Source organism: Dermochelys coriacea, chromosome 7 (assembly GCF_009764565.3).
Source record: "Dermochelys coriacea isolate rDerCor1 chromosome 7, rDerCor1.pri.v4, whole genome shotgun sequence".
Lineage (NCBI taxonomy): Eukaryota > Metazoa > Chordata > Testudines > Dermochelyidae > Dermochelys > Dermochelys coriacea.
In genome coordinates, this window is record NC_050074.1 from 61,123,424 (window position 1) to 61,145,201 (window position 21,778).

A 21,778-nucleotide genomic window follows, 5' to 3' on the forward strand; every position below is an offset into this window, starting at 1 on the left:
TCATGCCTCTGCTGTGGATGCAGCAGTGGAACCTGCAGTGCTGCAAGCATATTTGCTACAGGCTTCCTCACACCCACCTCTAGTCTCAGCGCTGCTTGCCAGTCACCCATTGGTGGAAGACATATAGGGACCATCTCTTGAAGAAGTGGGCTTTACTTACTGTAACTGGAAGTTCTTTGAGATGTGTGGTGCACATATGAATTCCACTACCTGCCCTCCATCCCCTCTGCTTCGGATCATATGGGATTGCAATAAGAAGAGGAATTGGACAAGTTTGACCCGCATTGTCTCTTTTACCCTCTGTAGGGAGTATGAAGAGATCTATGGTGCATGTGTGGGCCAACAGACACTGCTTGTAAGAATTTCTGGACTCAGGCACATGGCGCGCATGCATACCCATGTGTGGAATATAGATAGAGTCCACAGATCTCAAAAGAACTCCCAGTTACAATAAGTAACCTCCATTTCTTCCATAGGTTGTTGAAGTTCCTTCCCTAACAGAATAACATTAAAAGTACTACTCCAAGGACCCACTAATACCTCCTTAAGTACTTCGTAAAATTCAGCTGGGAAGCCACTAATGTTTTAGAGTTTTACCACTTTTGATATTTGCTACTGCATCTAAAATTTCTTCTTCTTCTGTTATTTCTTTATCTAAAGTTTCTTTATCAATTTTATTTATATTTGGCAAGTCTGAAACTTCCAGATATTTTTCAATAACTTCAGAATTTGGAGTATCTGACGTATAGAGGTTTTTATAGTAAGTGGCAAAAGTAGCACATATTTCTTTAGGGTGTGTAATTATCCTTTACTGATTGTTTTTAATTGATGGAATAATATTTGCTCTTTAATCCATTTAAGCTTTTGAGCCCAGAGTTTATCACATTTATTCCCTTTTTTTCGTAAAACATCTGCTTTGAATACCTAAGAGCATTTTCAATGGCATCCGTCATCAACATACTGAATTTCTTCTTCATATTAGTTAGTTGTGGATATGCTTTTTTTAACCTACATTTTTATGAATGGCTTTTAAACTTTGTATCTCCTGTTCTAGTTTTATTTTTTCTTGAGCTCTTTCTTTTTTCAGTTGAAAGGTTCTGCTTATTAACTGGCCCCTAAATATTGCTTCATCCGCCTCCCAGAGAAGACCTCTTTTTTTTTTTATATTGTCAGTATATTTATTTGAAAGTATTGAACAGTGGCTGCAACTCGATCTTTGTCCTGGAGAAGTAAGCAGTTCATTTTCCCAAAAAGTGATTTTGGGGGACCATCCCAGCCATCAAATATTGTTTCCAATGGTGCATAATCTGACCATGTAATGGTGCCAATTTCTGCAGTTCTTGTCTGCTTCATTAAGAATTTAGAGATTAACATTAAATCTATTCTAGTATACAACTGATGAGGGTGTGAATGAAATATGTAATTCCATACCCTGGGTGCCATTCTCTTCAGCAAACTGAGAGAGATTCAGTTGTAGGCACAGAGAAGTCAATGCTGCACCTACGTCCCTATCCACCTTGTCTTTTTTATTCCACCTGTCCCAATAAGAATCAATGTGCAACTGAAGTCTCCTCCAAGTATAATTTCCCCTTCCCCAAAGCATTGCTGTATTTTAAAGAAGTCCTTAAAGAAGGTTTTTTTTTTGTTCTGGTTGGGAGCATACACTGAGCCACTGTTATTAATAACCCAGCAATTGTGCCCTTCAATAAAATAATCTATCCCTCTTTTTATCCTGAAATTGATCTTTAATCTAAAAAGGTACATGTTTAGCAAATATCATGTCCACTCCTCTTTTCTTTTCTTTAGCTGAAGCAAAAAATGTCTGCAGAAACCAATAACCTTTCATGTTCATAATTTGCCCCCTCCTCATAGGCTTTAAGGCCAGAAGGGATCATCATGATCATCTAGTCTGACCTCCTGCACATTGCAGGCTACAGACCCTCGCCCATCCACTCCTGTAATAGACCCATAACCTTTCGCTGAGTTACTGAAATCCTCAAATCATGATTTAAAGACTTCCAGTTACAGTGAATTCACCATATACACTAGTTTGAACCTGCAAGTGAGACGTGCCCCATGCTGCAGAGGAAGGCAACCCCCACCAGGTTTCTGCCAGTCTGACTCGGAGAAACATTCCTTTTTGACCCCAGATATGGCAATTACTTGGACCCTGAGCATTTTGTCAAGACCCACCGGCCAGACACCTGGGAAAAATTCTCTGTAATAATTCAGAGCTCTTCCCCTCTAGTGTCCCATCACTGGCTGTTGGAGATATTTGCTACTGGCAGTTGCAGATCGGCTACGTGCCATTGTCCCATCATACCACCCCCTCCATAAATGTATCAAGCTGAGTCTTGAAGCCAGTTAGTTTTTTTTGTCCCCACTGCTTCCCTTGGAAGGCTGTTCCAGAACTTCACTCTGATGGTTGGAAACCTTTGCCTAATTTCAAGCCTAAACTTGTTGATGGCCAGTTTTATATCCATTTGTTCTTGTGTCCACATTGGCGCTTAACTCCAATAATTCCTCTCCTTCCCTGGTATTTATCCCTCTCATGTATTTATAGAGAGCAATCATATCTTCCCTCAGCCTTCTTTTGGTTAGGCCCACCAATTTGGTCCTATTAAGCTATTTGAGTTTGACTTCCCCTTCGGATGTGGTAATTTCTACTTCCATACCCTCATTTACATTAGCCACCTGCTACTGTCCTTAAGATTCTTATTACCCTTATTAGAAACTGAGGCAAAATATTTGTTTAGGTGTTGGGACATGCCTAGATTTTTTTAATCTCTATCCCAGTATTTATTGCTCCTCGCAGTGCTTAGTGGTCCCACTTCTTTCCATGTTTTCTTCTTGTTTATATGGCTAAAGAACCTTTTACTATTGGTTTTAATTCCCTTTGCAAGGTCCAACTCTGATTGGCTTTTGGCAGAACTTTTTTTCCCCACACTGTCTGACCTCCGAGAGATGACTTACCTTGCTGACCTATCCCATCTTCCATTCCTTGGAGGCTTTCGTCTTTCTCTTTATCACCTGTTTGAGATGCTTGCTCATCCAGCATGGTCTACAACCCTTCCCTGCAATTTTTTTGCCCTTGCTTAGGATTCAGGCTTCAGATAGCTTCCGCAACTTTGTCTTAAAGTAATTCCAAGCCTCCTCCACATTCAGATCCTTGAGTTCTTCAGTCAAGTCCACTTCTCTAGCTAATTCCCTTTATTTTTTAAAGTTTTGCCCTTTTGAAATCAAGGACCCTAGTTGCAGATCTGTTTTTGTTTATCCTTCCATTTAGTTTTAACTGAATTAACTCATGATCACTTGAACCAAGGTTGCAACCTACAACCAGTTCCTCTATGAGGTCCTCACTATTCACCAATAACAAATCTAAAATGGCATCATCTTTTTTGTTGGTTCAGTGTCTATTTGTTGAAGAAATCTGTCTGCTATTACCTTCAGGAAAATCTGAGCCCTACCATTATCAATTACATTTGTTCTCCAATCTATATCTGGGAAATTAAAGTCTCCCATAATCACACAATTCCATGTAGTATTTATTTCATTAAAAACATTAAACAGGTCTCTCTCCGTACCCAGATCGGATCCTGTGTGTTTGTAGTACACCCCAAGCACTATCTCAGACTTGGCTTTCTTCCCCAAAGTGATTTTGATCCAAACAGACTCTGTTCTATCATTCTCTCACTTCTAATTTCTTTACAGTCTACCTTGTCATTAATATACTGTGCTGCTACGCTCCCATCTTTACCTTTATTCTGGTCTTTCCTGAACAGCACACACTCTTTGACACCTGTGTTCCTGTCATGACTACTATTCCACCACGTTCCTATTACCCCTATAATGTCTGGTTTCATTTCCTGCACCAGTAGAGCTAGTTCTTCCATTTTACATCCAGGAAAAATGTACTAAAATGCGCTCCTTGCATTGATGTACAAACATCCTAGTAGTTTCTGCTTGGCTTAGCCCAGATTCCTCACCTGATTAGGTACAGTCAGGTTACTTCCTGTGTCACCTATCCGACAGTTAGTGTCATTGGTATTGGCACTCTTTCCTCTTCATGTCCGTTCTCATAGCTGCTGCCGTTCCTTTCTCCATTCTCACTTTCCGTATTTTCCTCCCAGTCAGTATTAGAATCAAGCATAAAGATTACATGAGCATCTCCCCACCATCTCCCCAAATTCCTAGTTTAAAGCTCTTTTAATTGGATATGCCAACCCCCATCCCAGAAGTCTAGTTCCCTCCCTGCTTAGGTGGAATCCATCCCATGAGAACAGTCTTCTATCTGTGAATGCCTCCCAGTGGTCGAACATCCCAAAACCCTCCTTATGCCACCACTGCCTGAACCATCTGTTGATCATCATAATCTTGTCTCGCCTTCATTCTTCTCCTGTAGGGGCAGGTACAATCCTACTGAGCCTCTATTTCTTTAAGTGTCTTCCCCAGCCTGGCATAGTCTCCCTTGATGCTTTCCAACAAGAATCTAGTATCATTTGTTCCCACATGAAGGACAATCAGTGGATTCTTTACTGCTCCCATTAAGATACTCTTCAGCCTCAGGTCCACTACCTGTATCTTAGCTCCCGGAAGACAGCACACTCTTCTGTTCTCCGGATCAGCTCTGGTGACAGGTCTGTCCATTCTCAGTAGGGAGTCACCAATCGCATAAACCTGCCTCTTGCTGGTGTTGGTGTGATTTTTCTGGCCTTCCTCTTGTCCTCCCTGGCAATCTTTACGAGTCATCCTGTATCCTCCTGGGACTCCAAACTTTGGCTATCTCCACTGATTCTTCTCCTCTTCTTGTAGGACTAGCCACTCTTCTCTTCTTCCTTGCCCTCCCACTTCATGTTACTGCCGGCCTGCAGTGCCCTGCCGCTGTAACGTCTGTAGTGTAGACATAGCCTAAATAATGCTGATTTTTGAACCTGAAAGAGAGTCTGACTGGGAATCTCCAGTTGTCGTGGATTTTTGCCCTTCTGAGTGCTGATGTAATTTCTCCCAACTCGTCTTTTTTTAAGTTAGGGCAGAGAGACTGTGGAAGATTGCAGCTTGTAGCCTTTGAGTATGAGTTCTGAATGCTCTCTGGCTTTTTTCATAATTAAATTTTTCTGCTGATAACCATGAAATTTCACAATTAGGTCTCTGGGCCTATTAAAAGGTTTAGCTGCGAGGGGAGCAGCACTCTATACACTCTCTCCACTGTCACCTATCTCAGAGAGCTCAAATTTCACAATTCCTCAGCCACCATTTTTACATGCCATACTGGATTTCCTCCTTCAGTGTTTTCAGGTAGTCCCTTAATTCTTGTGTTCCTTCTCCTTCTGTTTTCTGAATCTTGCAGTTTAAGCTGCATCTCTCTCTCTCTGCTCCATCTGTGCCATGCGGCTCTGCAGCTCTGTCTCTCTGAGGCCAGTCTCTAGCACAGTGACTTGCTCTTCCAAATCTGTAACTTCCTTCTTTACTGCTAGACTCTTGGTCCTCTCTCATGGTCTCAGACTCAAGAGATCATCTCCAGAATGTCCAGTTTGGTGGCCATTTGTTTTTTCTGAGCCCTGGCTTGGCTGCCAAGTATTCATTGGAGTCTGAGATGTCTCTCCATGCTGCGAGCTGGAAACACCTTTCTTAGCGAGGTATCTGTGTAAATGTTCAGATTTCTTTGAAGAATCCATTCTCTGCAACTCTCTGCTCTTTTTTTGGGAGGAGAAGGTTAGTCCGTTTCAGGGGTCAATGGAGGTAGATTACTTTGATATCCCCACAGAGCTCAGGCTTCAGGCAGTGATGTTACTCTGGGCCCCTGCTGGTCTCTGACATGGACATTTTACAGAAATTTCTGCTAGGATCCTGGCAGTGTAGTGCAGGCTGCACAGCTTGGAGCTGCCCCGCTGGCTCCCAGCATATGGCCATGGAGCCTGGCCAAGTGTGTGGGGTACAGAAGGAGAGAGGGAGGGAGCCCTTCACTACTAAGGGGCCAGCCCCAGTGCAATGCACCAGTGCAATGCACCAGTGCTGACCTGAACTGTCAGGCAGCTCTTTGGTAGTGTGTGCAACAGGAATTGGTGGTCTGTCCAGGAGCTGCTGAGCTGGGCCTGCTCACACCCCTGCCCTCACAACCGGTCAGACGCTGAGCTCCCCTCTCCTCCTAGAGATGGTTTCTTGCAGGTCAGAGCTGAGGCCCCTAGGTGGGTGACGGTGCTATGCTGGGCCCAGACATCAGCAAGGGCTGCTGAGCCAGGACCTTTTGCTAGCACTGAGCCCACCCTCCAGGCAAAGGCAGAGAAACTGTCCCACATTGGCACAGGCTGTGGGGTGCGAGGCTTTGGGGCCATGCCAAAGCTAAAGCGAGATGAGACCCAGCACGCTCATTCCTGACGTTTACTTTTCCCGCAGAGACGTTAAGTGTGGCACGCTGCATTGCCTGAGTGGGAACAGGACCCCCATTGGAGGGGGTGGCGTCTACTCCCTGTCTCTCGGGGGGGTGACCTGCAAAGCAGCTGTCACTGACAAGGAAGAAACTGATGTGGTGGCGAATCTTGCGCTGGTGCCAACAGGCACCAAGTGTGGGGAGGAAATGGTGAGCACCCTGCACAAGCTGCTGCTATTCTTGTCTGCTGTGCTGGTGACGTGTGCTTGGCTTTGTGGGTGCTGGGGAAGGATGGGTTTTCCATGGGATCTGCTGGAGAGGAGGTGAAGGTCAGGAGCAAGGAGGTAACATAGCTGCTGAGTCACTGTCTGGGCTGAGTGGCTGTGAGTGCAGGATGGATGATGGCAAGGTGCTGTATACACCATGCTGAAAGCATTGTGCCTTCTCATTCCAGGTCTGCTATGCCGGGCGCTGCCAGGACCTCCTGATTTACGGTGCCAAAAACTGCTCTGCAAAGTGCAATGGTCACGGGGTAGGTTCAGGCCATGGAAAGGGCATGGCATCACACAGAGGTGCTGGTGTGGCCACGATACCCTGGGTGTCCTCTGACTGTACTGGAGCGACTGTCCCTCAGATCCCCCAGCTGTAACATCGGAGCACTGATTGTGTTGTAGAGTGCTGGGAGGTGTGTGGTTGAAAGATGCTAAGTATTGTTCCTGATAGGTCTTCGCCCAGACACCCCATGTTTTCTGTGAGCGCACACAGCAGACATGAATGTGCTGTGTGCCACTGCCATGCACTGCTGGACCCCTGGGACCATCTCACATGGGTTCTTGGTGCTTCACAGACCTTCCTCTCTATCCGTCCATACCCCATTCTGTGTCTGATATCAGAGCAGCTCTCCCTGTCCTGCAGCACTGCACGTCCTGTGCTTAGTCTGCAGAACCTCGGTGCTGATGTCTTCTCCTGTGATCTGCTGGTAAATGCAGCCTTTCAGCCAGCAATCTGTCATGTTCCCAGGACCCACAGGGTCCATTTGCTATGTCTGTCTATGCTACTCACGATGTCTCTTTTCATGTTGCACCATCACAGCATTGCCTCCCTCAAAGCACATGGTCACAGGCCACCCATGGCTGGGCTGTGTGGTCACTGTGTGGTAACAGGGCCCTCGTCCCTGAGAGAGCTCCTGCAGCACTTTGGTTTTCTCAGCAAGCCCACCCTGAAGGAACAAATCAGGCCACACTCCAATGGCCTTGTGCTCTGCCTTTTGCTGGGCACTTTGGTTCAGGGAGCAATTTGGCCCAAGTTGGGAGGGGACATTGTCTGCCAATGAGTTCAGCAGAACTTCCTCTCCTCCAGCAGCTGTGATTGTGGAAGGCCCTGCCCCGGTGGGACATCTGTGAGCTGCTCACGGGTGCTGAGATGGGGTGGCTGGACTGTTCCAGACGCTGGTGCTGAGTGCAACAAATGGGGCACAGCAACATCACACGCTGTTGCATGTCAGACAGAGACAGGCACTGTCTGGGCTGAGTCCTGGGTGATGCCAGCACGAGTTACTCATACCCCGCTTCAGGAGAACAGGGCTCCTGCTGTCAGTATCTGTGCAGTAATGATAATTCACCGGTCCTGATCCTGAGGCCAGAGCAAATGTGCAGCAGTTAGAAGGCACCCAATCCTGCATGCCTGCTCAGTAAAGCCAGACTGCTGCTAAAGCCAATGGGAGTGTGACCTGGGTAGAGGCTGCAGGATTGAGCCCAAACCCTCCCATTGTAAAGCACGGTCAGAGTTGCTGCCTGGTCCCTAATTCTGCCGGATTGGATTTCAGGTCTGCAATCACAAGCGGAAATGCCACTGTGAGCCTGGCTGGGCCGCGCCCTACTGCGAGCGGAAGCTCTCGGAGATTGCATCAGGTACAGCGCTCACTAGGGCCAGGAGGGCAGGGTTCGGGATGGACCTGCTGGAGGAAAAAGCTGGGCTGCAGGCAGTGGCAATGTCCTGATGGTGACATTTGATAGGCTGGGTAACACACTCCTTTCAGGAGCTGCTTAGATTGGCTAAAGCACTGAAGAACAGTGGACAGTCTGGTCCTGCCCTGCCCACCAGGGGCTGGGATGGGATAGGGACTGAATTCCCCAAACTGAATCCCTCCCTGATCCCTCTCTGGCTCTCAACAGGTGGAAGCAACGTGGTTGTGGCAGCCGTGCTGACAGTGGTGGTGCTGGTAGCCATGCTGACCATTGGAGGCTTTGTGTTCTACAAAGGCAATGGGAAGAAATACTTCCAGAAAGGGTAAGACTCCCGCTGCTGTACCATGCCCCCACAGAGCTCAGTCCCCATGGCAGGCAGCTCCTCTGATTTGCTGGGATACACAATAGCCAGATTTCATGGTGAGGAGCAAGCGACAGGCTGATTGGGCAGCTGGATGGACAGACTGAATCGATACGGTTGGTTGACTCTCTCCACACCAGTCCACTGGCCATTAGTACTTGTGCTCGGCTCCAGATATCCAGGTGCTTGTCTGAGTCCTGTGCTGACAGGCAAGTGTCTCTATGCTTTCCCCTGTGCACTTCCCCTATGGCCTGTGGGAGAGAAGAGTTCATTCCTCCATGGCCTATCCAACCCTAGCCCTTCAGCCGAGGCTGCTGACAAGCTGGTCAATTTGTCCCGGTGGTTTTTGTCATTGTGATCTGCACTGACAAGCCCAGCCCCGTGCCAAGAGGAGCCACTGTCTGGCCATCACATGGGAGCTGCTGCTGTTCACTGCCCCTGCTCTGGGTTCTGATCAGTGACAGGCATGGGAAGCTGTATGCCCTGAATCCCTGAAATACCACCCCTTCTCCCACCCTCTGGAGATCTCGCTTGGCCAGCCCCTCTGGGCTCTTCCTTCCTACACCCCCACCGCCTTCATCTGCTGCCTGCTGGTGGGTGTTTGGTCACTGAGCAGCCTGCTCAGGAGGACCCTGGAGGAGCGGGGTGGGTGCAGGTCCTGTCCACTCCTTGTTTGACAGCAGGAGTTTCTGATGGGCCTCCCTGCTAAGTGAGCACCCCCCGGAGAGCGTGGTATGGTTCCCAATCCCCTGCAGGGCCCAGTTGTTTGGACTCTCCCTGCAGTGCCATCAGACCCTGTCCCTGTGCTCTCACCAAACAAGGAGATGCAGGTTCTGGTGCTTACAGAGCCCTGCCAGTGCCCTCTCTAGGCAGGAGGGGAATATTGAGGGTTCTGGAGAGGGGCTGGGCATAGGGCCAAAGAGCTGCTCTCTGTTCTCTGCTGCTCTCGTTCACTCACAACTGCATTTTCTCACCAATATGCCCTGAGCGATGCCTGGGCCAAGTGTGACACCCCTGACCTGAAGCAGTGGGAGGGTGCAGTAACTTCTCTGAGGATGAAAGCCCCTCTTCGTGTTGAACCAGAAAGAGGTGGGCCAATGCTCACTCTCCTTCCTGCCCCAGAGCTGAGAAACCCGAGCTCAAAGGCCATTTGTGGGAATTTACTACACAACTACGAGGAGGGCTTAAAATCGCAGGCCTTCCCGCCCCCCGCCCTTGGGTTCTGGTCCCAGCCTGGACATCATCTGATGGTTTTAGGGCTTCTTGGGAGGGGCAGGCCAATGGGGAGTTAGATACAACTGGAACGAGAACCAAACCTGAAGGAGCAGCAATAGCCTAGTGTGTGTAACAGACTGTGAGGGTGTCCCTCTCCCATGGCACCTCCTCCTTCTCCCTGTCCCCTCATCACAGGCTCCTGGGGCTGGGATCATGTGCACTGTAGAGTGTCCGGCACAGTGAGGCCCCGATCCTGTCTTGCGCCTCTGGGCATCGGGTTACAATCCGCAGGCTGAGGCTCTGTGGGCTTCAGGGGATTGGCAGTTAGTAGCCATTGTTATAAAAGCAGTAGCTCCATGCCAGGAGTGTCTGCCAAGCACTTGGGATTCTCAGCTGGCCTCTCAGCGCCCCAAGGCACAACCACACCTTCGCTGCTGCTATTGCTCACAGCACTTACAGAACGTGAAGTGGCAGAGCCAGGATGTGTCAGAAAGGGTGAGGACTGACAGTGTGAGTGAGCAGCACAGGGCTGGGTTTGCTCCTGTGATTCACAGCTGAACACTCAGCTGTGCGGATGGGCTTAAACAGTCCCAAGCATGCACCTACTTGGGCTTTTCCCCAATCAGGCATGAGGAAGCAATCGAGACATACCCTGCATGGCAACACACAAGCCCCTTTGGGCCCTCTTTCTGGGAGCACTCTGCATCCAGATTTGGGACAGAGCAGCTAAGCATGTTCATACAACTGATGGGGCTGTTCCATGCAAAACCCATGAGATATAAGAATATAGGACACAGGGCTGGAAGGGGCCCCCTGGGCCATAGTGTCCAGTCCCTGGTATCACAGGTAACTCCAGCATCTCATCCGCTTCAGAAACTTATCCAGCTCCATCCTCAAACAAGTTCGGTTTCTTGCCCCCACTGCTCCTGTTGGGAGGCTGTTCCTGAACCTCACCCTCTGATGGTTAGAAACTTTCTTCTCATTTCCAGCTACAGTTTGTTCATGGCCAGTTTATCTCTATTTGTTCTTGTGCCCACACGGTCCCTTAGCTTCGGTAGCTCTTTCCCCTCCCTGGTGTTTACCTTGATGGATTTGTAGAGAGCAATTTAAGTCTCTCTCAGTCTGCATTTTGCTAGGCTCAAAAAGCCACGTTCTTGTAATCTCGCATAAAATAGGCCCTTTGTTCCCTTGATCATCCTATTAGCTCTTCTCTGCACCTGTTCCAGTGTGGATTTGTCTGTCTTGAACATGGCTGACCCGAACTGTACACAGGATTCCAGATGAGGGCTTACCAGTGCCTTGTACAATGGCATTAATACTTCCCTCTTTGTATTGGAAATGCCTCACCTGATAAATATGTGACTTTTTAACAGCTGCATGAGACCATTCCCTCATAACCTGGAAAATTTGTCAATGGGGTTGGAACTTCCCTATTGATCTCTGCCCAAAGAATCATTTAGGAGTTGGGTGCAGGATAAATTAATGAATCTCTCCGGCTGGTGGCTGAGCTGTGTGACAATGTGCCGCACAGGATGAGTCAGAGACCAAGATGGGGTTGGAGCAGAATCCATTTTAATTTTCCCATTTCACCTTTTTTAAAAAGACATTTTAAAAATCAGAAATTAACACAGCCCCCCTCTCCCCCCGCCCTCCCAAAACTACATCATTCCAGTGCTGCAGCTAGGAAAAGTAATTCACTACTTGCAGGAGCTCTTTGAAAAATAATGCTAAATTAAGCTATCATTTAATTGGTGAAATTAAAATGTTCACTACACCCTTTAGAAGTAAGAATCCGTGTTCAAAGGAGTTACAGAATGTGTTGCCCACATTCCAAAATTGGAGAAAAGTGTCTCTGGATTCCAAGGTGATGGTATGGGATAGATGGATGGGCAGACCTGTTAGCTCTACAGCTCAGGTAATTGAGGAGTTGAGCTGGTACAAAGTCACTTCAGGCAGAAACAGGAATAGCACTCAGGTCCGCTGACTGTCATGGGCTTAAGTTATTTTTGCAATAAAGTGATTACAATGCTGGGTTTGTTTTTAAAAACTGAAAAAAGAAGAAAATGAACCCCAGTGTGCCCAGTAATCAGCATGTAATAATTATGTCATCATGATCTGTGATGACACAGGGCTGGGTGTGCTTTCCAGTCCCTTGGGACACATTTTGAGGTCCCTGATATACATCCGTCTTTCAAGGTCTGATCTTTTCTATGATATATGGTTTTCCATGAGTAGTGTTGAAAAGTGTATTATTCTCCTTTTGTCTACGACGTAGCACGTTTTTAGGGCCAGGTGGCAGCAGGGCCCTGGTGAATCCTGGGCTGTTTTGTGCCTCACTGCCAAAGAGCCATTGAGGTGTTCAGCAGACCTGAAAATTGGTGGCCTTTGGGTGAAATCAAACCAGAGGGAAAATATGGCTGTGGCTCTTTTTTGTGTGTGTGTGTTTCAGGAGGATTGTGACCACCACCACCACCAAAGGGCTCTCCAACCCCTTGTTTCAAGAGGGCAGCAATACTAGGAACATGAGGCATGGGCTTCAGAGTTGCGACATCAGCAGCCCAAATCTGATCACCACAACCTCAGACCTGAAGAGCCCCAGGTCTGTGTACGTGCCCATGACTCCCAGCAGGCCGCCGCCCGAGGTATGTGTGGCCCAGGCAGCCTGGGGAGCAGGAAGGCAGCTCTTGTGGCTGGGGATTTTTACTGGGGAATTTTGGGCTCCTGGCCACTGTGTCCCTGCAATGATGCTGTAGAGAGGGGAGTCAGGCTGCTTCCTATCACTGTCCTTCCCAAGAGCCCTCTGCTGGAGTGGTGGGAATTGCATTTCCATGCCCACACAGGTAGCACAAGGCCCCCGTTACACACCAAGGCAGCACTGTCATACAAGTTACGCAGTTAGGAGCTTGTTCCTGCAGAGCTGGAGGGGAGAACAAACCCAGGATGGTGTGAATCTGAGCATAGGGGTAGGCTAAGGGATGCAGGCCTGGCCCTCTGCGCCTCGGCTTCTCCAGTTGGTGCTTTCTGCTATTGCTAGGCAACTGGGTGCTGTAAGAGCCCCTCAATGGAGCTGGATGCCAAGGATGGATACAGTTCTTTGAGCTGGGGAGATGGTCCCGTAGCTTGGTTGTATTATCCCCCTACAGCCCAGGCTGTGTCTGAGCTTCCCCAAGATGCTCCTATTTCCCCAGTTAGTTTGCTCCAGGTTAAAATGTGGGGAAGAAAGAGGACTTTCCACCAGGAGAGGCCCCATAGCACATGCTGCGTGGGTAAGCCTGGGGCTGGGTGAGCTCCAACAGGGGCAGAACTGGATTTGAGGAATGTATCTACCCTCGGGAGGGGGGACTATGATGAGGCATATAGACCCCACATTGATGAGGAAGGTGCCAGAGAGGGCCTTCCCACCCCCACCCTCCCGGCCTGGTCCGTCATGTCTGATAGGCAGGAGGCCTGTAAAAGGAAGGAAACTGCAGTTGGCTGTTTTGACCTGAGAGCCCCCCATTCAACCAGCACCCCTACTCCTAGCTTCCTTTAGCACCCTCATTCCCCCCAGTTGTCCCTGGGTTACCTCTTCTGCTTCTAGTTCATCCCCCCATGGCTGTTCCCTTTAGTACCCACCTGCTGAGCTTGGTGCAGTTCCGTCTTTGGCCCTGCCACTCCGGTGAATGGCCCTTCACAATGACATTTCTGGCCAGACACTCATTGTTTGCAAATTTTAAAGTAGTTTAATGAGCTAATTTGCATATTTGCAAATACTTTGCAAAATGTGAATCTCCACAAAGCTGACAGTGATGCTGCTCCCGGGGCACCTCTCCTCTTTGCCTGCCCTCTGAGAGTCCTGGGCAGGGAGCTGCAGCGGGGTATGGTGGCGGTGCTAGAGATAGGTGTGGGTGATGGGGTTGCAGCCTTGGCAGTGTCAGGAGTCAAGTTGGGATGACGGCCCACATGTGGGGGACATGGCTTGTGTGGGCTGGCAGGAATGGCTGAGGGGCTGGCTGGGTGCTGCATCTGTTGGGGAGGTTCATTAACTAAGTGGTAAGGGGTGAGCTGCATGAACTAAATTTCCTTTGGTGCCTCCTGGGGGAGTGGAAGGGCAGATCCCCTCACTAACTGTCCCCATCACTCTGGGCAGGGACCCCCAAAGCACCCTGCACCTGAACTCCAAGGAGAGCCCCATATGCCGAACATGCTCTGCCCCAAAGGCTGATTACCATGGCTACCAGTCTGTAGGGCTATTCTCTTGGCTGGATCGGGCAGGGCATTTTGGCTGCTTGTGTCAGGGCTGCCTCCTCCAATTCTCCCAGCAAGAAAACCACCTTCGAGACGGGTTTGAACCTGGGCAGTGTTTATTGTCTCTCGCTTGTGTCACAACAAACCCCAGTGTCCCCAGTGTGGCTGTGTGTTGCTCATGGCTGGGGCTGGAGCCTGCAAGACATCTGCCTGTTGCCACCCCTAATGACAGGGCATTCCTGGATTGTCCATTAGGGTTAGATGGACCCTGCTCTGCTCTGGGCTGGCAGCTCCTTGGTCTGAGTAGCTGGGTGTGCTGGGTTAGCCCCCAACATCACTCGGGGTGGGCTGGGCTGCACCATGTGGGATTGGGCAGGCATCTCTCCACTCAGGCTGGGCTGAGCTGGACTGGGTGTCTCTCCACTTAGGGTGGGTTGGGCTGGACAATAGTGGGATTGGGTGAGTGTCTGTCTATTCTGGGCAGACTAGGATGGGGTGGGCATCTTTTCACTTGGGGTGGGCTGGAACGGGGTGGCCATATCTCCACTCTGGACAGGTTGGGCTGGGTCATGGCAGGATGGGGCGGATGTTTCTCCATTTGGGGCAGACTGAGCTGGGCTGGGGTGCGGGGGGGGGGATCTCCCCATTTGAGGTAGGACACTGTCTGTTGGGTTTGCTTTGGGTTCCATTCACACTTTTCGCAGGGAGAGGGGTAAACACGGTGGTTGATGAGAAGCAAATAATTTTCACTTGTTCCTTCTCAGCCTCCTGCAGTGGCCAGTAGTGCCTGTCTGAGCTCGCTAGCGTATCCAGCCAAACCTGTGCAGGTAAGTGACTGGCCTGGGACTGCTGTGTCTGATGTTACTGCTTTGCTGTCAAATGCCTGAGACAGTTACAGCTGCACTCTTAGCAGTAGTCTGCTGAATACCCCTCATGACAGCTGAGCTGAGTGCAATGAATCCAGGGGTCTGGAGCCACTGCTGTGGCCCTGACTGTGTGACCCTGCACAGCTCACTTGGGCTGCTCTGTGCTCCTGCTCTCAGATCTAGTGGCGGAGAGTTGACAGTGCTCTGTGGTGAAGGGACGTAGTGCTGGAGGGAGCTGTGTGTGGAAATGCCCGTGTTCTAGCATAGACTTTCTGTGGATGCCCCAACTGGAGAGCACAGCGTTCTTCTTCGAGTAGTGTCCCTGTGGGTGCTCCACTTCAGATGGGCATGCGCCCCGTGTGCCTTCGAGCAGAGATTTTCAGTGTGTCCGTGCATCCTACACTGCCTCATGCCTCACGCTGAGACCTTATAGTACTGTGCGAGTGAACCACCTTCAGTTCTTCTTCAACTATCTCAGCCTGAGATGGAGCTTCTGTTTGTCCACCTTTGGAGTGTGCCACGGCTATACCTTTTTTCCCCTAGCTGCTAGTTTAGTTTTAGATAGTTTCAGTTTAGATTATCTTAGTTTAATAGTTGAGAGACTTAGTTTTGTTCCTTGCCCTTCCCTCTGGGAAGTCTTGTCTTCCTTGGACACTGCCTCAAACACTGCCTATCTTGCAAGGAAGGAAGCCCGGTTAGTGAAGGTCACTCAAACGGTGTTCTCTGCCTTGGAGAGTTACATGACCCTCAGAAGTGAACTTCTGTCTGGCCCTTAAATTCAGGGTGAGGAAGAACTAGGAGATGAAGTTTAGACTACTAATGATGGAGCACTGCCCTTTGCCCCACTTCAGAGCCAGATCAGAAGGACACCTCCCCATATACCAGTCTCTGGGCAGATTCAGTGCCTCTTTGACCTCAGGTCAGCTCTCTCCCAGGAAGGGAAAATCTCCAAAGACCTCCTAAAAGGGTGACAGGAAAAGTGGTTCCAACTCTCTTCATAAGGAGCCTTTAGATAAGAACATAAGAACGGCCATACTGGGTCAGACCAATGGTCCATGTAGCCCAGTATCCCGTCTTCTGACAGTGGCCAGTGCCAGATGCTTCAGAGGGAATTAACAGAACATAGCAATTATTTAATGATCCATTCCTTGTCATCCAGTCCCACCATCTGGCAGTAAGAGGTTTAGGGATACAGAGAGCATGGGTTGCATTCTTAATCATGTTGGCGAATAGCTATTGTGGGACCAATCCTCCATGAATTTATCTAATTATTTTAAACCCAGTTATACTTTGGCCTTCACAGGCATCCCCTGGCAGTGGGTTCCACAGGTTGACTGTGTGTTGTGAGAAAAGGTACTTACTTTTGTGTGTTTTAAACCTGCTGCCTATTCATTTCCTGTGTTACGTGAAGGGGTAAATAACACTTCCTTATTCCCTTTCTCCGCCATATATGATTTTATAGACCTCAATCATATCCCCCCTCAGTCGTCTCCTTTCCAAGCTGAACAGTCCCAGTCTTTTTAATCTCTCCTCATACGGAAGCTGTTCCATACCACCAATCATTTTTGTAGCCCTTCTCTTTATCCTTTCCAATCCTAATATGTATTTTTGACTTGGGGAGACCAGAACTGCATTCAGTATTCAAGGTGTGGGCGTACCATGGATTTCTATAGTGGCATTATGATATTTTCTGTCTTATCATCTTTCCCTTTCCTAATGGTTCATAACATTCTATTAGCTTTTCTGATTGCCGCTGCACATTGAACAGATGTTTTCGGAGAATTATCCACAGTGACCCAAGAGCTCTTTCTTGAGTGGCAACAGCTAATTTAGACCCCATCATTTTGTATGTATAGTTGGAATTATGTTTTCCAATGTGCATTACTTTGCATTTATCAACATGGAATTTCATCAGCCATTTTTTTGCCCAATCACCCAGTTTGTAAGATCTCTTTGTAACTCTTCAGTCTGCTTTGGACTTCAGTATCTTGAATAATTTTGTGTCAACTGCAAACTGTGCCACCTACCTCTTTTTCCAGATCATTTATGAATATGTTGAACAGCACTGGTCTCAGTACAGATCCGTGGGGAACTGTGCTATTTACCTCTCTCCATTCTGTAAACTGATCATTTATTCCTATCCTTTGTTTCCTATCTTTTAACCAGTTTCTGACTCATGAGAGGACTTAACCTTATCCCATTACTGCTTACTTTTCTTAAGATTCTTTGCTGAGGAACCTTGTTAAGGGCTTTCTGAAAGTCCAAGTGTACTATATATATACTATATCCACTAAGTCACCTTGTCCACATGTTTGTTGATCCCCTCAAAAAAATCTAATAGATTGGGGAGGCATGATTTTCCCTTTATAAAAGCTGTATTGACTCCTCCCCAACAAATCGTTTTCATCTATGTGTCTGATAATTCTCTATAGTTTCAACCAATTTGCCTGGTACTTAAGTTAGTCTTACCGGCCTGTAATTGACAGGATCGCTTCTGGAGCCGTTTTAAAAATCAACATTACATTAGCTATCCTCTAGTCATCCAATACAGAGGCTGATTTATGCGATAGGTTACTAATTGCACTTAGTAGTTCTGCAATTTCATATCTGAGTTCCTTCAGAACTCTTGTCTGAATCCCATCTGGTCCTGGTGACTTATTACTGTTTTATTTATCAATTTGTTCCAAAACTTACTCTATCAACACCTCAATAAGAATATAAGAACAGCCATACTGCGTCAGCCCAAAGGTCCATCTTGCCCAGTATCCTGTCTTCTGACAGTGGCCAATGCCAGGTGCCCCAGAGGGAATCAACAGAACAGGCAATCATCCAGTGATCCATCCCGTCGCCCATTCCCAACTTCTGGCAAACAGAGGCTAGGTACACCATCCCTGCCCATCCTGGTTAATAGCCATTGATGGACCTATCCATCTGGGACAGTTCCTCAGATTTGTCACCTAAAAAGAATGGCTCAGATTTGGGAATCTCCCTCACATCCTCTGCAGTAAAGACCAATGCAAAGAATTAATTTAGGTTCTCCACAACAGCTTTGTCTTCCTTGAGTGCTGTTTTAACATCTCAATCTTCTAGTGGCCCCATTGATCTTTGGGCAGGCTTCCTGCTTATGCAGTACTTTTTTTAAAAGGGGCTAGTTTCACCAAATGGCTGGAGGAGGAGGTGGTTAGTGCCCCCCCCTTTATAATCATTACCCTAATGGTTAGGGCATGTCCCTGTGGGGCAGGAGACCCAGGTTTGAATCTCTCAATCGAGAATAGACTCTGAACCTGGATCTCACCTTCCCAGGGGAGTGCGCTAACCACTGGGCTGTGGGGCAATGGGTAGTGGGGGTTCTCAGTCTAACCTGTTGAAGCTGTTCTGCTTTGTATAAAATACTGGAGGGGTCAATGGGGCAGGGACTAGCCTCTGGGTCTGCCTCCTCCCAGGAGAGCACCTAGCTATCAGAACTGTAGGACTGGAAGGGACCTTGAGACGTCTTCTAGCCCAGTCCCCTGCACTCAGGGCAGGACTACGTATTATCTAGACCATCCCTGACAGGTGTTTGTCTAACTTGCTCTTAAAAATCTCCAGTGATGAAGATTCCACAACTTCCCTAGGCTATTTATTTATTCCAGTGCTTAACCACCCTACCAGGGAGTTTTTCCTAATGTCCAACCTAAACTGCCCTTGCTTCAATTTAAGCCATTTGCTTCTTGTCCTATCCTCAGAGGTTAACGAGAACAATTTTTCTCCCTCCTCCTGTAACAACCTTTCATGTACTTGAAAACTCTTATCATGTCCCCCTTTGGTCTTCTCTTTTCCAGACTAAACAAACCTAATTTTTTTTTCAATTTTCTCTCACTGGTCATGTTTTCTAGACCTTTAATAATTTCTGTTGCTGTTCTCTGGACTTTGTCAAATTTATCCACATCTTTCCTGAAATGTGGCACCATCTTTCCTGAATGTGGCACCCAGAACTGGAAAAAATACTCCAGATGAGGCCTAATCAGCGCAGAGTAGAGTGGAAGAATTACTTCTCGTGTCTTGCTTACAGAGCTCCTGCAGAATGATGTTTGCGTTTTTTGCGACAGCATTACACTGTTGACTCATATTTAGCTTGTGATCCACTATGACCCCCAGATCCCTTTCTGCAGTACGCCTACCTAGGCAGTCATTTCCCATTTTGTATGTGTGCAACTGTGATTGTTCTTTCCTAAGTGCAGCACTTTACATTTGTCCTTATTGAATTTCATCCTGTTCACTTCAGACCATTTCTCCAGTTTGTCAGGCTGGAGAGTCACTCTTAGTCTTGCTTACTGGCCTGATGACAATTGAACTGCTTTGGGAAAATTGCTCCTGGGCCTTGGTGGCCTCTGGCATCACAATAAATGAGAGCCTTTCAAAAGCCCAAGGCAATCCCCACCCAGACAGGCAGCTCCGTCCCTGGCAAGGCTGCGCTAAGTGCAGCTCAAGACACCCTTATACCCCCATCTCTCCACCCCACCTGGCTCTAGGGCTGCGCACAGCGTTAGACAGAACATTAGCTATGAGCAGCTTCCAGAGCAGAGATGCTGCCTCTGGGTAGAGTGCCAGGCCGAAGAACTGCTTGGAAAAAGCTCCTGCAGCTGGGCCTCAACTCCCTTGGGGGCAGGAGCCTGTGGGGGGACAGGATAGGGAAGAGGTGGGCAGGTTGGAGCCAGCTGGTCCTCAGCTCCCTTAGGGGCAGCAGCATGCGGGGGAGGGGTGCCAGTGATGCACATGGCACCAGGCTCTCCACGCTGGCCTGCCCCTAGTGAATGCAGGAAGCTGGAAAGGCTCTAGCATGCGCTGTGATTCCAGTCACTCCCTCAGGACATGGCCCTGCAGATGTGTAAACGTGGGCATGTGAGTAACTGCTCCCCCACTGAATCCCAGCACAGACTGCCGTGTGCAGCTGGCCTGGGAAGTGACAGGAGACACAGTATTTTAATTCAAAGACGACCGTGAAACCTTAGGCTTGTTTTCTTTTCTCTGCATTTGAATTAGGTTGGAGTTAAACCCAGCGTGGCACCTCCCCCTTTGGTCTCTGCAAAGCCCAAACCAGCTGCTGGCGAGGTAATGCTGCTTCTCACCAAGCTTTGGAACACACACGTGTGCTAGCAGGGACCCTAACTGGCAGCATCACCATCCCTGCTGGAGCTGGTGCTCGACATCGGACGCCTGCAGGCCTGCCCAGCATGTCACCTCCATGCCTGAAGCCATCCTCAGCCTGCTTTCAGGCCCCAAGACAGCATGTGCTGCTCGGGGGTGCCCCCTGCCCTCTCCTTGCAGCTCCCCGTGCTGCAATCCCACCACCCAGACGGTGTGTGATGACCCCACTGCTCCTCCCAGTGCAGAACTCTCTCCCCCATTACCCAGCCCCATGTGGAGCTGTCAGGGAGAGCCAGTGGGGCAGCATGTCCACAGGCCAGCCCCACTAGCCCTATAATGCTGGTGGGTCTCAAAGACCCTTGGCACCTCCCGGGGCATCTGCCCACCCCGGTGCAGAAGCCCCCTCAGCCAAGGTCCCGGCTAGGTTTCTCCATGATGCTGAAAGCCTGAATCAGCAAAGTTCAAACACCCCCACTTCCACATGGCCTTTGGCCCCATCAGACACAGAGCCAGGCAGGCTGAGTTACTTGGCTAGAGCCTCACAGCGCTTCCTTCCCAGCAGATTGTCCTCGTTCTTTGCATGGAAAGTGTGGCCCCTGCCCTCGTGCCACTGGCCCCACCAGTGCTTTTGCTGAGCCACGTGGCAGCACTGAGATGTGGTAGGGGTCAGGGGGCACCTGGTGGGAGTTGGTTTGGAACTAGTTGACTGACTCTATTGCATCCCGTTGTTAGATGAAGCCGAAACCACCCACCCGGCCTCTCCCCGAGCTGAGAAGCAAACAGGTGCGTCTCATCCTGGGTCCTCACACTGTACTTTCTGTCCACTAGCGACTCAGCTCTCACTTCACAAGTAGGGGATCTGCACACACACACACACCCCTTCCCCCCCACCCACCCCCAGCTCCGTGACCAGTACTGAGGGCCCATGGCTGGCTGTGGGGGGGACAGTCTGATGGGGGGGGCAGCCCCCCACAAGAGCTGGGGGGGCCTTATCCAGGAGGTTGTGTGCCTGCCAGAGTCAACCCTTGGAATGTGCAGCATGGTGTGCTGGGCCTGGGTGGGGGGGCAGCGCAGAGTCAGGAGTGCTGGGGTCAGCTGTGCTGCATCCACACCACTACAGTGGCATGGCTTGAATTCATCTAGGCTGTGCTCCAGGTGCTCAGGAGTGTCCAGGGCTAGATACTGTATGGTCTGTGCTGTGCAATGGGCTGCTTTCTGCCAACCAACCAACCAGCTGCCTCCAGCACTGGAAAAAAATCATTACAGCTGTCTTCAGTGAGGCCCTGCCTTGGCTTACTGGGATTCACTGGGGGGGGGAGAGGGGGTCTCATTTCTTTTCTTTCCCATTTCCCTATTCTGATAGCAGCAGTTTCTGGGAGAACAGCTGCCAGTTTTTGCAGCTGAAATGGATGCTGATCCCAAAAGATTTATAACATTGCACATTAAAGGAATGCTTTGTGTCTTGCTCTTGGCAGTGTAAGGCAGATAAGCTGAATGGCTATAGCATGGAGGGGACCAAATTGTCAGCTCTGCCTATCCTGCCTGCCAAACCTACTGCCCTGATGTGTCAATCCAGCCAGCCCCAGGTGAGCCCAGCTCTGCGTGTCTGTGATCAGATTGGCTGTTGTGTTACCCAGTGGGGCTGGGG

At 49.1% G+C, this 21,778-nt stretch overlaps 1 protein-coding gene across 3 annotated transcripts in view; it reads left to right on the forward strand.

Annotated features, from left to right (window-relative positions):
- The window catches only part of ADAM8 (ADAM metallopeptidase domain 8), a 109,843-nt gene that overhangs the window by 78,325 nt on the left and 9,740 nt on the right, over positions 1–21,778 (forward strand). For all 3 annotated transcript variants that reach the window (XR_006283012.1, XM_038409684.2, XM_038409685.2), the window contains exons 16-24: positions 6,394–6,577; positions 6,822–6,899; positions 8,193–8,277; positions 8,542–8,656; positions 12,360–12,552; positions 14,902–14,964; positions 20,026–20,094; positions 20,863–20,913; positions 21,606–21,716. Coding sequence is in view for 2 of the 3 variants with exons in the window: in XM_038409684.2 (XP_038265612.1) it covers positions 6,394–6,577; positions 6,822–6,899; positions 8,193–8,277; positions 8,542–8,656; positions 12,360–12,552; positions 14,902–14,964; positions 20,026–20,094; positions 20,863–20,913; positions 21,606–21,716 (949 nt within the window). In the remaining variant the exon portion in view is untranslated. The remainder of the gene's footprint in view (positions 1–6,393; positions 6,578–6,821; positions 6,900–8,192; positions 8,278–8,541; positions 8,657–12,359; positions 12,553–14,901; positions 14,965–20,025; positions 20,095–20,862; positions 20,914–21,605; positions 21,717–21,778) is intronic.